The sequence below is a fragment of the Oryzias melastigma genome, linkage group LG12 (genome assembly GCF_002922805.2).
Source record: "Oryzias melastigma strain HK-1 linkage group LG12, ASM292280v2, whole genome shotgun sequence".
Lineage (NCBI taxonomy): Eukaryota > Metazoa > Chordata > Actinopteri > Beloniformes > Adrianichthyidae > Oryzias > Oryzias melastigma.
The window spans coordinates 8549486-8566796 of NC_050523.1; the positions used below are offsets into that span (position 1 = coordinate 8549486).

The 17311-nt window shown below is 39.4% G+C and overlaps 1 protein-coding gene across 3 annotated transcripts in view; it reads right to left on the reverse strand.

Annotated features, from left to right (window-relative positions):
• Positions 1-11496: 11496 nt before the first annotated feature.
• st8sia5 (ST8 alpha-N-acetyl-neuraminide alpha-2,8-sialyltransferase 5) overlaps positions 11497-17311 on the reverse strand; it is a 14396-nt gene continuing 8581 nt past the window's right edge. For all 3 annotated transcript variants that reach the window (XM_024299181.2, XM_024299183.2, XM_024299182.2), the window contains 5 exons: positions 16767-16853; positions 16466-16610; positions 16245-16357; positions 13446-13538; positions 11497-13351 (listed from right to left, as the gene is read on the reverse strand). In XM_024299181.2, coding sequence (XP_024154949.1) covers positions 12889-13351; positions 13446-13538; positions 16245-16357; positions 16466-16610; positions 16767-16853 — 901 coding nt within the window. In that variant the 3' untranslated portion in view covers positions 11497-12888. The remainder of the gene's footprint in view (positions 13352-13445; positions 13539-16244; positions 16358-16465; positions 16611-16766; positions 16854-17311) is intronic.

The following is a 17311-nucleotide window of genomic DNA, read 5'->3' on the forward strand; positions in this document are numbered from 1 at the left end:
TTAGGAGAGACACCGAAGTCTCCAAAAAGGGTGACAAAAACATTAGCATCCGTCCCAGCTCCTTTTACATCACCTGTGACGGTGACCACCTCATACACTGTAAAAAAGGGGGAAAAAAGGGAAAATATGTGGCTAATGACACTAACAACTACATGATTTAATATTTAGTAGCAATTAATTTCATGAACAATGACCGAAGCCTTAGTCACATCCCGATGGAGCATCAAATTATCTATAAAAGTGAGTGAGCATTGTGTTTCCCCCGCTGAGCTCCAGCCAAGGAATTCTATCTGCAGGGAATCCATGTCTGGCATGATGAACGTCTCTCAAATTTCAGAAGCATCATTTCATCTGACAAGAAGATCTTTTGGACATTTGCCCCGGTGTTTGTCTTCTTCTCTTAAGTTAATGGTTTTCAAGATCAAATGCAAAAAAGTATTAAACAATTACTATTTGTACCATAATTTTTTTTATATTCAAATACATTTTTTACATTCAAAAATGTAATTCATACTCAGGCATTTAAAATACATCATACAAATGGAAAATAATTAAATCAGCAGGGAAAAAAAACAGGAGTCTACTATGAAGTCCTTAAAAACCCTCTCATATCATCTTTTGATCTATTGTAAAAGCGTCCTCAGTGGTCTTTTAATTCAAATTATGCCATTTTGAGCCAACATAAAAAAATCTGTGTTGTCTTTTAGGACATAGTTTCTGCAGAGCACCAGTTCAGTAAAACACACCTCTGACTGTTGACACAGAGCAACACCGCCCCCTTTCCCCTTCCAATTTCTAGAACAGCTTGGAACAGGTATATTTTCTATGTTAAAAATAAATTATTTTTAAATAGCTTTTTTTGTTTTGTCTGCTCTTGATTCACAACAATTTGAACTAAAAAATACTCTAGAATGCAATTTTAAGCTTAAATATATTTAAATATGTCAGAAAAATGCCACAAGAATATGCTAAAAACACCAATTAAAACAAATGTTTTAATCAGATTGGGACTTTAAGCAGTTATTTCAGACAAACTAAAAGTGTTTTCTTTGTGTGACTTTTTTGGGACTGGAGAAGTTCTGTTTAATCTGCCTGATGACAGAAATCTGAAGCAGTGATTGGGATAAGAAGAGTCCTCAATAGCTGTTTTCATTACACATGTGAGCAAAACCTTATCAAAATACTTAAAATGCTATAAAGCCACAATTTTGCAATTACACTGTTTCCATTAAATCATAATTAGGTGAATAAACAAAAACCAACTCACACGATAGGTCATTCAAAAACACGGTGACGATTGTGAACAATACTTTCATTTACAGCAGATACATTCAAATTTTTGCCACGGGACTAGCGCTCCTCATCATCTGTCAAAGGAGATGTCTGCATTTTATTTATCTCATTCTTCATCATTTATTTTTTATTTAGTTCTCCGTGCCTTTACTTGGTGCAGTGTGATTCATGTGTTGTCCCTCTTTCCCACTCCAGGAGATGGGACATTCCTGAAGTTTCTTCTTTTTTTTCCTCGCCGTAAAATACACAGTTTTGTTTTTTTTCTCTGTTCAGTTTTTCAATAAAAATGGTGAATCCTAAGTGAGCCCAAAGTTTATACATTGAATTTACGTTATGCATGTAAATGCTCTGAAGGATGACAAGGAATACAGTCTGCTTTAACCACCTTTATCCCAGCAGAAACAATCCACATCAAGATCCAGAGTTCTTTAAGGATCTTGTTTGAAGTTGGCACTAAACTTCAATTGTGATAACCCAGCAGGGCGTAGAGTGGGGTAGTTAATCAAATAAATCATAAATATGAGTGTTGTGCTACTTGGGAGCAACAGACCGATCTTTAGCACACATAAGAAGTGTCCTTTAGACTGTGATGGAAGCAGAACTGATTCTATAGCTGATTTTTAACCTTTACCATCAGAGCTTGGTTTCTGTCCAGGAGTCTGCTAAAAAAAACAGCATGACTGTGCATTGCATGTTTTTAAGAAATAGTTCCATTTATAAGTGTGTTCCATTTTAACACTGTTCCATGTTTGGACCAACTGTCAGCACAAATAATTTCATTGATGTGTGAGGTGACAGAAGCTGCTGTCACATTTCACCTGTAAAAACACCACAGTTTAGCTCTGGGATCTTTGTGTGTGTGTTTGGAGAACACTGTAGCTCCCATTTCTGAACAGTAAGCTAATTAAGAGACAGCCAACATAAAGTGCAATGCTTGCTTGTGATCAGATTACCAGTAAAAGGAGACCAGGCCTCAGTGGGAAGGACATTACCTGAAACTGTTTGCTTTAGATGGGAAGAGATGTGAAAGGCATTAAAGGATGAGTTTTTAATGTAAATAAAGTTTTTGCCAGCAAATACTTTTGTAAACAATAAGTTAAATTTTAGCTACACCGTTCACTTGAAGGGTTCTATTGGCTTCGTACAGTCCATATTTTTTTCTGTTTAAACTGGTAACCATGAGCAAAATGAAAACCCCAAAGACGAATGTGTAGATAGATGAAAACAAGAATTTGGTTTTACAGTTTATAGTGGGCAGCCATAGTGCAGAAGTAGATCAGTCGACCTCTGATTGGAAGGTTGAATGTTTGGTTCTCGCTCTGCCCACCCATGTGTTGAAGACAACGCCCCCACATTGTTCTTCGTAGTTATAGGTTGGTGTCAATGTTCGGCAGCGGAGCTCCTATCAGTGTGTGAATGTGTGAATGGGACTGTGACTGTAAAAGGTTGAACTTTAACCAATCAGGGGACTCCAATTGATAGTGACGTATGAATGAAAATTGATCCTGGAGGAGAAATTAATAATAATTATATGACATCAAGTCTTATATATATTGAAAGAGAACTTTAAAAGAAAATTCCTGGAGCAAGATTCACAAGGTTTGCACCGCTTTCCAAGTTACCCAAGAATTATCAATAGGTGGCAGACATGCCCCTGTAAACAGTAGAAGAAGAAGAAGCCCCTCCCTGCTTGTCCAGTGTGAACACCATGAGCTAAATGCGCTCTCAATAATGTGTGTGTTCTTGAATGTGTGATAAACATCTGATGTGAATGTAGCTTATGAGTGTTTGTCATTTAATTCTTTATCAAAGTCCAACAGGTGAACGGCACAAATTTTCTTTGTTCTTATAAACAAACCAATTAATTAATTGAAGGAATAAATGTTAATTTACAACAAATGTCATCAACATTGGGAAAAAACAATGTAAAAGTTAAACCCAAAGCTTAGAGAGTCAGAGAGGCTCAAGACTCCGTAAAGAGCAAGTTAACCGAAGTCAACGGATCCCTAAGAGCCAAGAGATTAAAAGCATTTGAAGGCGTCTGAAGGACACCCGATAACCAGGTAGGAGAGCCATCTGCTCCAACTGAGCCTAGAGAAACTCCTTGAAGAGATGGAAACTTTCCAGATTAAGTAAAGTCAAGTAGACAGTTAGAATGGTAAGTATTACTGCCACTGACTCATTGATACTTAATGCTCCTTCTATTCGTCTGCGATAAAGAAGAGCTGACAGTGATTCCCTTGAAACTCCTTATGTAAGCAGTCAAAGGGTATTGGAATGATCTGGTCTCAGCTCTGGTTAGAGGAGGATTTGTGGTCATTTAGTCACTTTTTTATAATTAAATAAATTGCTTTTAATTTTACTAAAACTCTGCTTTCTAAAGACAAGTGTGTGTTCTGAACTAATTCCAGTGTTTCTTTTGAGTTCAGATAACATCTAAAAAAAATGTTTAAATATTGTGAAATTGTTAAGTTTTTTGTCTATCACTTAAAAAAGTGAGACTCATATTTTACTTAGAATCATTCAAAAATTGAAAGTTTTTGAGCCTTTATTTTTCATGTTGGTTATTATAGCTTACAGACATTGGACGAATAAAATCTGATGTCTCAGAGAATTGATAAAATATCAGACCAACTGAAAAATTACACCTTAAGCATAGACTTCAGGTTCCTGAAACCTACATTCCTTCCAGTAGACTCTATACTTGTCTGGGTCTCTTTTTGAATGAATTCCAGCATGGGTGCTCTGTGGCGTGGAGGCGATCGGCCTGTAGATCTGCACAAATGTGATGGAGTTTGTTTTGATAGCTGCATTTAGTTTATGGTCTGGTGTCTTTCATGTTCCTCCTGACAACGATCCATAGATTTTTGGGTTGTTTGGACAGTCAAGAACAGGAACTCCCTGGTCACTGAAGGAGCTATTGGTACCTTTGTCAGTGTGAGCAGATGCTAAGTGATGCTGGAAAATCAATGCAGCATCTCCATAAAGCCTATCAGCTTAGGGCAGCATGAAAGTGCTTTAGAATTTCCTGGTATATGTTAGCACTAATGTGGACTTCAGGAAACACAGCAGACCAACACCAGCAGATCTCAAACCATCATTGACTATGGAAACTTCACACTGGACGTCAAGCATCACAAATGTTGTGCTTCTCCTCTCTTCTTCGGAACTCTGAAACTATAACTTCCAAATGAAATTTAAATATTTACCTTTATCTGAAAATAGGACTTAGGACCACCATTTCTAACACTTCACCAACACTTCTGATGTTGTCTCTGGTTCAAGTGTGGCTTGACACAAGGAACGCCCCATTTCCAGATCATGTCTAGTATATGTGAGTTTTGGCTCTTGAAGTGACTCCAGCTTGTGATGCTCCTTTAACTTTTTTAATGAATTTGCTTGAAAATCTTCTCAAGCGTTGGTGCAAATTTTCCCGCCACACTTTTTCCTTCCACTCCATTTTATGTTAAAAGTCCCACCTTGAGTATGTTTTGTTTCTATGCTCTTTTAATTGTGATTTTAGCCCAAATCAAAAAGCTTGTTTCGTTTTTTAAGTCATATTTTCTGCAGAGCAGCTGGAGTTCACTAGAAATTTGCCTCAGAGTTGTGGGCGAGACCATTGCAACCTCGTCCTCTTCCCCTCCCCCGTTCCTGAGAGGTCTGTTTATAGCCCCAAGCTAACATTTTCAGCCTGATAAATAAATAAATAAATAAAAATGGCGAGCAATTTCAGACACACATGAGGTGACTTGGAGGAGAAGCACAGCATTTCTTTCTTTCTTTACATTATCTCACTGGCTTATAGCACCTCACAAACCCGTGTTAACATTAGCATAGCAATAAAAAAATGTGAGCATTATCAGAGGTATGCAGCTGTACAGTTTAGGACCAGATGGTAACTCAAATGAGGAAAATGAAGACATTAATAGATCTATTTGTCTTCCGGTGGAGGATTCAGAAGTGAAACGGAGAAGGGAGACTTTGGCCCACTCGTGTCAGTTTCTGACAAACCTGATCTTTTTTGAATGTCGTGTTTTTATCAGCACCCACCCATCATGATTTGAACAAAGAAATATTCAGAAATTCAGTTTTAATCTTAAATTCTTTGATCTTCCATCACGAGAAAAATGCTACAAGAACATGCTAAAAACACTGGAGTGGGTCTTTAAAATGCTTTGACGCAGCACTCTGTGAATAACCAGCTTGTTTAGCAATAAACTTCTGTAGCTCGACCTCCTTGTGAAGAGTGAGTAATTGTCTTCCAGACATCTATAAGTCAGCAGTCTTTCCCATGATTGCGTATTGATCCAAACTGAAAGACCATTTAAAAGCTCAGGAAAGCTTTGAGTGTTTCGAGTTAATTAGTCGATTCGGGGATGACTCCATGCAACAAACATTTCAGAGATGGAATTTTGTGGTTTTCATTGGCTGTAGTCCATCAAAATAAAGTCCTATTTGTTCTCCTCATTTGATGCATCCCCTGAGGGATTGGTGATCTGCAGACATTCAGAAACCATTTGGTGACTAAACCCTTCAATCAGGGAAGTATTTCTAGTTTTTTGTAGGACTTGATGGTAGATTTGAACTCACAACCTTCCAGTCTCCAGGCGGACACTCTTCCACAAGGCTTCTACATGCGCTGGTTATGATGAGAAATAACGGTTTGAAGAATTTTAATATGTCAAGTAATGATGTGAATACAAATTTTAATTGACTAAAACTTTGGAACTTTTTCGCAATGTTTCAATGTTTTTGTTGTTTTGGAGTGTAACTGCATTCTCTACTTATTGCTTGACAGCTCATAATTTGCTTTAGGAATGGCCTGCTGGCTTTCAGCCGTGTCTGGTGGTGCTTCCAGTCCCTGAAACTGGGACGGCACCCAGCACCTGTCTGCCCCCGGGGCCTCTGTTTGGCTCCAACCATGTGGAACATAACTGAGCTTTCACCCAGAACAATCACAGCAGGATTTCCCAGGGTGGTTGACGAGTACATTTCTTGAAGTCTTTTCAAAGTGTTTTGTCCTTACCTTTCTTCTTGTAGTACTCGTCCTCATATCCATCAGAGGAGTCTGTGTGGTAATCAAGCAATTCCTTTTGGTAAATTGCAGCATAGTCCACTTGTTTGCTTTTGGATTTTTTGCCCTTTTTCTTTTTATCGTCATCACTGTCTCCAGATCCCTTCTTTCCCTTCTTCTTCTTCTTTTTCTTTGACTCCTCCTCTTCTTCTTGCTCCTCAATTAAAGGTTCTTCATCATCGTCATCGTGCGACTTTTTCTTCTTTTTGCCATCTTTAGACTTTTTATCCTTGGATCCCATTTCCTTCTCTTTTTCTGGATTCTCTGCAGACGACTTTTTCTTCTGGTGCTTCTTCTTCTCCTCCTTGACTCTTTCGGTCAGCTTCTCCGATTTCTCCTTTGTGAGTTCACTTTTTCTGTCATGATTGTCGTTTTCATCTTCATCGTCTTCATCTGCAATCACATCATCTTCATCATCATCATCTGCTTTCTTTTTCTTCTTTTTCTCTTTCCCCTTATCTCCCACTCTCTCCTTCTTGTCTTTCTCTGGGAACTCCTGAGCCTCCGAGCTTTTGTGTTTCTTCCGGCTCTTCTCTTGTTTTGTGGTTTCCCCGCGGGTCAAACCGTTGCTCCTCTCTTTTAAATTTGGCTCGGCTTCCTCCACTTCGTCATCAAGCTCTTCGGTTTCCTCCGAAGCTGTGGATTTTTTCTCTTTCGACGGCATCTTTTATTCATCCACTTCCCTGGCTTTTAGTTTCGTAAGAGTTGCCTTGAGTTTCTAATGGTGTAAGACAATTCATTTGACCCTTTGGCTGGAAGGAGGCTCTGGTGTGGTTTGGTTTGCACAGGTCCTGATGCAGGACACTCTAACAGAAGGATGACTGCCTTTTGGTCTTCTACCTGGGACACCTTATGAGCACATAAACCTAAAAAAAACCCTCATAAAAAATTACTGTCACCTCAGCAGTCATGTGACTTGCAGGAGAAAGCCCTGTGAAAAAGGAGACTTGCACATTGAGCTTGTCCTGTTCGCCTCAACGCTCTCCATTATTCATGGTGTCAGGATCGCTTTACGGGCCGGGGGTGTCTCACTTCTACACGCCTTCACATGCACACAAACACATGTGGACAAACACACACGGATGCACACAATTTTACTACAACTTCTCTTTGTGTGATCATAAAAAGCAGCAGAGAGGCTAAATCTGAGCATAAAACAAAGCTGATCTCTCAGAAATGAGACCAACTATATAGATTGAGTGAATAAAGATTTCTTTGGATCATTTTACCAGTTTAGAAACTAAAGGTTTAAAAAAAATATATTCTTTGTCAAACTAAAATAACAGCATGAACATTAACCCCTTTGTGCTGAATGATTTGCCACATACCATTAAATTAGCATAATCATTAAAATCCACAGAAGAATATAGAGAGTAAATTGTCTCAATTCATTTTTGTGTGTGTAATACTTGATTTTTAACTCATAAAATATTGTGGATAACTGTATGCACTTTCAATTATGAATTACTGAAAATGAATTTAAAACAGCTCCACGCATAAAAATCTGTAAATATTACACACAAATCGTTCATTACTCACAGACCAAACTATGTTTACACACAGATCAGAGTTAAGGTGCACAAGAAGTTTTTAAACTTTTCACTTCTCCTGATTTGTGCATAAATTATATGTTTAAGTGCTGCTAGAATCAGTTTTCTCATCAGCCGCTTTGAACTTTGATTTTAAATATCTAATAAGAACTCATTGTCTCCACTTTCTAGAACATTTATTGTATTATGTGTTTGCATGTTTTTGATATAGAGTGCATATTTGAACTTACAATTGAAAGTACACAGTTATACCCAAAATGTACTGGAGGAGGTACAAATTAAGATTACACAAACACAAATCTAAAGTTATACACAAATCAAATGAGATTATTTTCTCTCTATAGAAGAATATTTGTTTTATTTAACTTTAATTCATTCATTTCTTTCGCAAAAATAAAAAAACATGCAGTACTTTTATTATTCTTACAATTTTACACAAATGTTATCAAATATCATTTATGTTAACAGTATTTTTGCATGTTAATGTTCAATGTTTTGTCTTTTTTAACCAACATTGTTTTTATTGAACATATTTTGTCTCCAGTTCTTCCTCAGTTGGATCCTCTCCCTCTGGGTCAGATGCTGTTCCCGTATCTGCAGCTCTAGCTGTAAAACCTGGCTCATCTCTTTGCTGTGGTACAGCTGGGTCCACCCACCACCCCCCGGGATGCAGCTCTAGGCCGACAATATCTACTGCACAGAACTCAACTATTGACATTTTCACCACCAACTTAGTTTACTTTCAAAGGAGTGTGAGGTGTGACCACTTAAGGTCTATTTCATTGAATTAATAAAAAAAGAAGAAAAAAATTGATATATTTTTGTGTGTACAATGCATTGTACTACTTTGTATTAAAAGTACTTTAAAACTAAAGATATATTTGATTTAAAAGACCAATTGTCTTTTATACACTCGGTTTAGCAAAGGAGTAGATAAGAGAGCCCAGTTGCAAAAATAAATTCTGTCCAGTACAAGAGGCTTACACCTCCTGGACAGGAAAACAAAGTAACCAAGTGAAATAAAAATAACAATAAAGTAGATTTAAAAAAAGACTTGCAGTTCTTCGTCATCTTTATTTGCAATTTAAATGGTACATTATTGAGGAAACAAAGCCAAGCTGAAGTTTTACCACAAAATGTATAAAAAATATACTAATTAATACTTTGCACTTTTGCAGAACGTTTGTTGTCATTTGTTCTAGTAGTTTAAGTAGTTAAAACTACCAATCATGACAAAATCACATATGCACATCCCACAATTACGACACAGAACAGTCTTATCTGTTTTATTTTATATTTTTTTGTAACAACATTGTTGATTTTTATTTATTTATTTTTTTTAAGTTACACCAAAAGTGTGTTAATTTGCTTGTGCAGTAAGACCCCTGGAGGTTACCTGACTATTCTGATTAATTAAAATTATTTGTTCGACATAATTCTAAGTTCTTAACGAGGTTTTGACAACAATCTGGAAAGTGATTTTGCTATAAAATAATATTTCACTTAATTCATAACTGACCAATGAAATGATAAAGTTTATGTATGCAATCATTTTTAGTCCCCTTTAAACACCAAAGGGAAGTATTTTGTTAGATTATCTAGTTATTAATCAAGTAGGAGCTTTTGACCCCTTTTACCTTCCCTTCAGACAGACCCATTAGCATCAGACTATGAGTTAGATATACTGCCATTAGCCTTATTACTGCAATGTGAAACCTGATCACAGGCATCATGCGGAGGCCAATCTTTGGGTGCTATGATCTTTCAACATCAGATTACTCAACCTGGTTGGCAGGAGATTCAAACCTCATCCTTTTTTTAAGCAATCAGTTTGATGGCTGCTGTTTATTAGGGCTGTGTTTGAAATATGTGACTAAAAAAGGGATCCCCAACTTTAAAAAATAAGAAGTCTCCATAGTCCAAGCTACAGTTAGCAAAAATAAATAAATAAAGAGTCAGCTTTACTTTAAAAGCCTGACTCTGTTCTTGCAATTTTCTTTGTTTTAATTACAAATGTTTGAAATAAAAATTGAAAAGATAAAGCATGGATTTACTTAGGTTCAGAAAAACAGATGTCTTCTAGACAAAACAAGACTTACAAAGAAGAAAACACAAACACATTTAGGTGAACTCTCTTATTCTGAAGGATTTTGGATTCTTGGGTGTAGTACACTAAACATTTCTGGAGACTTAGGCAAAAATTGATTCAAAAAGAAAACTGCAAACGTTTTCTCATAGTTGAAAAAAAATGATAGTCTGCTATTTTACAGCTGTTTGCAGCCACCTGTGGCGTCCCTCAAGGCTCTGTTCTCGGACTAGTCCAGGTTATTTTCTCAAAATACACCACCTTCCCCTGGTCATGTCACCAACAAGCACAAAAAAAATGTGTTCATTGTTATGCTGATGATACATAGCTCTCCATTAAGATCAAATTACTCCACTGAATGATACTTTAATTAAACCCTTTCAGGATTAAAGCCGTACTCTGTGGTGTTCTGGCCATCCTCTAAAGGCACCACCACCACCTTTTTTGACAGGTATTGCTATGACACATTTAAAAATAATATTTTAGCCATCTTGAAAGACAATCTCCCACTTGAATCCCTGCTAAAGTCCTCTAAAACTTATTTTAAATGTATTCACTTCTTCAGAACAGAATCCGACAATCTGCTTTTCTGTTTTTGCAATATTTTCCATTCATGTTTACAGTGCCATATAAAGATCCCCATGTTCCTTTGCTGGTTCTGTGTCTTTTTGACTCTGCCTTTGCTCATTCCTGTCCACTTTTTCAAGCCTTTTACTGCTTAAAATATTCCACATTTAGTTGGTTTTAAATAAGTATTTTGAGTTGTGAATGTTGAAGTCACCCTTGTTTTAAAAACCTGGTGCACTTTGGACAGGATCCATGGCTCCTTGTGGTCTCACTCGTTAGAAGGATGCCTCATCAGCAGGTTCTCCAGTGTTTCTGTTTGTTGAATCTATTTGTCTTTCTCAGAAAGCAGGAGTTCACAAACATTAGAAGTCTCAATGATCTCCGCCATAACAGCCTCCCTCAAATTATTAAAAACATGTCAAGGTCTGGGGCGTTGCTTCATTAAAACTGTCACAGTTGTACTTTTTGTTCACAGAAGACATTCAAAGTTATGTTTATTAAACTGAAAAAAAATGTTAATTGATTTTTGTTTACAATGTAGTCTCTCCTGCTTGTGTCCCAAAGAATATTCACAAGTCAGACGTTAAGGATAGAATAAGAAGGTATCTTTTTAACCAAGTAGAATAAACGCAAATTTAAACTCTAAACTTGGAAAAATGCACACAAGGGCATCTCATGTTTTTAAATAAGATTAAGGATGTTCAGACTGGAAAAGTCTGTTGGTCCAGATCTGAACCTTGTTTTTAGTCTGTATTCAGACTGTCATCAACTAGAAATTTGTGTTTCTTTGAACTTTTAAAATATGTAACCAAAGACAAACGCAAAAGAAAAAAAAGATGTAAAATACAAAATGTCCACTGCTTTTATTCTGTTCCAGCAAACTAACACTTCCCACACATTCACAAACACACAATAAAACCCACAAATGAGAAAATCCAAAAGAAGTTTATTAACAAACACAGCATCAATAAAAAGAAAGTTCAAGGGTCAGTAAAGAACTTCTCAGTACACAGACTGACGCTTTCTTTTCCAGTTTTCTTCTGGTTTGGACTCCAGAACAATGTAGTGATGATGTGTTGGTACTAAAGTGTGTAGTGTATCTGCACACGGTGTGTAACATGAAATTGGGAACACTGTAGTCCTATTTAGCAAAGCAGCATTCATCTACAAAGAGAACTGTGAAAAATCTGTGCAGAGGAGTGGCAAAAAAGAGGGATTTCACAAGTTCTTTGAATCATTTACAGCATACAAAAACCGTACAAATCTGAACAGCTTTTCAAATAACTTATACACTTAGTGCAAACGGAAAGTTCGCAGTTCAAAGTAAAGGTGACATAATATAGAAAAGACTTGCAGTAGTAATGAGTGGTGCAGCAATCCTGAAGCTTCAATCGACTGGGACATTAAACAAGTTTCGTATTCCTTAACTTCTGTAAATGCATCGTGACTAGCTTAAATGTAAACATATTTCAGTGAAATCTGAAGCAGGCACAGACAAGCCAAGTAGTCAGCAAAATCATGCAGAGCATTACACACTTATGAATGTAGATCACAGGGGACAACTCTAATGTGAGCAGAGAGGGGAGCTTCAAAATCGTCTCCAAATTCGAATTTGATCCTGTTTGAAGAGAAGCTAAACTGTTTCATAGCACATTGTAGAGAGGGGTTTGATACCTCATAAGGCAAAATGGCTTAAGACATGAAAATGAGAGCGAGAAGCTGGGTCCCAGAACCGCCGTTGTGTTGCTTCGATCGATGGATGGCCTCAAATGTGGATTTGACAAACCAAGGCAGAAGCAACAATCTAATCAACCAGTTTCTTCTCTTTTTTTATTGTTTTTATACTAACTGAGTGGGAAAAGGGTTGAAAATAAGCCATTTCAGAAAGGTTTAGTCTGGTGAATTAAGAAAGAGTTTACAAAAGTAGACAAGTAGTCGTTGCAACTGTACATTGTGTATATTAGCTGAGTTTTAAGGTTTAGGCTTCGTTTCACACAAACACGGAAAGCTGCCACACCAACAGAGTGTCCAAGAAAAAGGGAGGAGGGTTGTGCGGTGGCGTGGAGACACCGGCCGCAGCCCTGCTTCGGTAGAAAATCAACACTTCTGTACAGCAGAGCCACTGGAAAACCTCACAGGAACGTCACTATGAAGAACACTTTTCACAATGAAAACTAGCATCCTATGGCTGCAGAGTCAGAGATAACCATAGTATTTTGACAGTGATAAAGACAAGAGAAATATCTCAGGGTGCACCCCAAGAGATGACTCTAAAATCTTTTACTGCATCAAGATAAAACTGATTAAAAAATGAGGGATCACGTGCACTGATCTGTGTGAACATTAATAATCCCCCGTGTGTGCATGTGAATGAAGTTGAAGATTTCATGGGGCATTGCGTGAAACCCGGGCCGTGGCTTGACGTTGTCATAGTAGTGGTGAGTGATGAAGACACCAGAGGGGTTCATGGGAAATGCCCAGAAACCATAGAGGTGGACCTCCTCGCACAGCTCCAGGGCGGCCGTCACCAGCATCAAACCGCTGCTGAGCCGCTTCGCCCGGACGCCTTGCACCGCCCAGAACCGCTGCACGTTGAGCAGGTATTGCGGGTGGAAGAAGAACACGCTCCTCTGAGAGTCAAAGTCGTCCAACATGTACTTGACTCGGAAAGACACATCAGTGTTTCGGGTGTTGTAGAAGGCGGGCAGCACCACGGAGGAGTTCTCGTAATTCTGCAGGACGTCAAAGAACGGCCGGCGCCACTTCTCCAGCTTCTGAAATCTGCAGTCAAACAGACGGGGAAAACAGGAGGAACGTGAGGAGGAAGCATCCAAGAAAGATTTGGCTCCTCCTTCAGGGCCCACAGTTACAATACCTCTCAGTAATAATGCTTGGATTTATTGTCACCAGATCAGTTTTACTGCCAACATCAGTGGAGTACTTCTCGTTTATGGGTGGTATATTGCATCTGCAAAAGAAAAAAAAACACATAAAAAGTTCTATTCATTATGTTCAAACGTTTATTTTATAATCAAGCAATTCTTTGTGCTCTGCATGCAATAATTATCAGACAGATGTGATAAGAAATTATATAGTGCAGGATAATGCCCTGGATTTTAAAAGCAATTTAGACACCATGCTCGCTACTTTTCTTTTCTTATTTGTTTGTTCAAACAGCAAGTATGACATCACCATTTCACCAAGTGAAAATCGAATCCATGTTCCAAAAGCCAAATTCCATGCCCTGGGTTTGGGCCACCGAGTGACTTTCCTTCGACTGCCGCCCAAACCACTTTGCACTTGCTGCTTCAAATCTCTCCTGCAGGTGGTGGCCCCACGGACGAGTGATCCCACGTCGCTCCTTCGGGTTGGACCCGACCGCCTGGTGGCCGGGAGTAGCCCCGGCCACCAGGCGCTTGCCTCAGACCCCCAACCCCAGGCCTGGCTCCAGGGTGGGATCCCGGTGACGACAAACGGGGGAACGTAATGGGATCTCTCATCTCAACACTCATAACGGGGCTCTGAACCGCTCTTTGTCTGGCTCGTCACCCAGGACCTGTCTGCCATGGGAGACCCTACCAGGGGCAGAAGACCCCGACACCATAGCTCCTGATAACTCGAGTACTCAAAACCCTCCACCACATTAAGGCGGCAATTCAAGGAGGGGCTCTGGGTCATGACCGAAAGACCGAGATCCCGACTACAAACGGCTGAAATAAGTTTTCTCCGGAGGGTGGCTGGGTGCTCCCTTAGAGATAGTGTGAGAACCTCGGTCCCCCGGAGGGAGCTCGGGGTAGAGACGCTTCTCCTCTGCATCGAGAGGACCCTCGGCATCTGCTCGGGCATCTGATCCGGATGCCTCCTGGACGCCTCCCTGGAGAGGTGTTACGGGCATGGCCCACTGGGCGGAGGTGCCGTGGAAGACCTAGGACATGCTGGAGAGACTATATCTCTCGGCTGGCCTGGGAACGCCTTGGGGTCCCCCTAGAGGAGCTGGAGGAAGTGGCCGGGGAGAAGGAAGTCTGGGCATCTTTGCTTAGACTGCTGCCCCCGCGACCCAGTCCCAGATGAACGGAAGAAGATGGATGGATGTAAAATTGAATCAATACAAACATTTTACGATGTCTATTTATGACTCGACTGTGCTCTGATGATAAAAACGTAGATGGCTTATTAAAAAAATACATTTAAACAGATTTTTCCGCAAAAATTGTTCAAACACGATGCATTGTGTTCTATATTCACTAATGTAGCGAGCATCAATGCACACTAGTTTTTTGCAAAGGCTTCCTGGAAATTACTGGGGTACTCTATTTTGGGGTTGTAGATACAGACAGCACTACAAAATGGCGAACGTACTAAATCGATATGGTGCGTAATGAAGGAATTCAGACATAACCTATATTATGCTACATGAATATTTTTTAAATACTTTTATAGTATGTTACACTTTTATATCTTGTTATTAACTAATTGAACACGCCAGAGGTTAGAAGGGGCTTCCTCACATGGCATGTTGTAGCGATAGGGCGGTCGACCCTCTGATCAGAAGATTGCAGGTTCGATTCCTGCCATGTGTCGAAGTGGCCTTGAGCAAGACACTAAACCCCACTTTGCCTCTGGTTGAAGGTTGGCTCCAGTATTCAATAGCCATGCCACCACCACTATTTGTGAATGGGACTGTAATTGTAAAGCATTTTGGCCCTTCAAGAAAGTTTAAAAAGCACTACACAAGTAAACACCATTTACCATTTTTATGGCGTATGGCGTATACTTGTATAGCGCTTTCTACCCTTCTTCGAGGGCCCAAAGCGCTTCACAGTCACAGACCCATTCACCCATTCACACACACATTCATACACTGGTGGTGGCTCCGCTGCCGAACGCTGGCGCCAACCTCCCACCAGAGGCAATTCGGGGTTCAGTGTCTTGCCCAAGGACACTTCGACACATGGGCGGGCAAGGCTGGAGTCGAACCCGCTCGCTTCTGATCAGCAGTCGACCGCCCTACCACTGCTCCACGGCCGCCCCGTTTTTAAACTAACATTACAAAAATTCCAAGTAATATTAGAGCTATCCAGCCATACAGTTTTGAGCCAGACGACAGCTCGGATGAGTAAAATGAAGACGTTTATGGATCTAGTCAACTATAAGGGTTATACATCAGAATGGAGCTGAGTAGGGAAGCGGAATTAAACAAAGAATTGCTCAGAGCTGTAATTTGGAGCTTAATATTCTTGTTATATGTCATACATCATGAGACTAATGTGAGTAGCTGGTGGTGCAAGATCCAGTTTGGTCTTAAGCAGAGGATGGCAAAAACCGCAGAGAAACAAAAAAGTTGCCAAAGTCTTTGTCAGGATGACCTGACAAAAATGACCTGTAAACCAGACACGTTAATAGACTGAAGGCAATTAACTGAAATGAAGACAGCTGGAACATCAAGGGAACATCAACCTGGAACTGGTGTGACTGACAAGACTCCAACTCAGGACATGACCAAAAACAACACAAAAAACAAACTAAACCTCAGAATCCTCAACAAAAATGCCACAAGATCACCAGAAACATGGTTATCGCCAGAGTGGGTCTGTAAATATTATAAACTGCTCCATCTTTTTCTCCTGTGTTTGTGGACACTAATAGAAAGCAACAACAACCCAATCTTTCATACCTTAAAACAAAATCTGCTGAGTCAATTTCCTTCCCACATTTGCTGTTCTTGATGATGCCGCCATTTCCAATGACAGCACATTTCTTGAACTGTGATTTTGAGTAGGGCATATCCTGGAGGAAACAGAAGGACAGATTCTTTAGATCAGTTAAAAAAAGCCACAAACTACTGAACGGAACCAAAGCCAATTGAAGGACTGAAGCAAGTGGTGGTGCACTCACATCTGGAAACATCTTAAAGACCTCGTTGGTGATGGGAAGAATACCGCTGGTGTCCACCTCGTATCTCAGCTTGCTCCCTGCAGGAGTGTTTCTCTTGGTGGTGAACAGAAAGGATGGAGCATTACAGCAGCGGGACAGAGACATCCTATGGGGAGGCCAGTGAATCACCCAGGTTAACTGAAGAGAACCATTTTCCTTTTTTTCATATTTTTTTACTTTGATGGCTCAATATGTAATTGTAAAATTTATGACAGATTTGTAGAACCGTAGATGCATTAATCTGTTGTTTGGTGCTACTCACTTAAAGTTGCTGGTCTCCTCCTTGCTTTGCTCCCACTTGCACACCTGCAAGTTTCGCCATCTTTCAAACAAATCTGAAGTTTTCACCCTGATTAAAAGAAAAGGAAGAATTACTTTGTTGTATTTGGATTTTAACTGAAGTTAAAGCTTGTCTGTCTTTAAACTGACATTTTCTCCGAAGAGAAACTGCAACCAAATCAGCTCCAGGATGGAGGATCGTGTTGCTATTAAGCTATTTGGCAGAATGAGAGCTACCATTCTCTACAGGAACTAAAGTAGCTTAAGGCCACTCAAAGATGCATCTGACCAGAAAGCCTGTCAGCCCTCTCAGAAAAGGTCAGTGGATAATGTTCTTATGCATCCCAGAGGAGAAGCTCTATTCAGACTGCTGTAACTCATCATGAAGCACATTGTATTGTTCCAAGAATGTAGGATGTTTAACAAGAATGATCCCCTGAAGAAACTAAAGATTTAACCCTTAATGGTTTGGGTGTTTTAATTCCATCAACAGTTTAGGCAAACCATGAATGCTACAAAAATAATTTA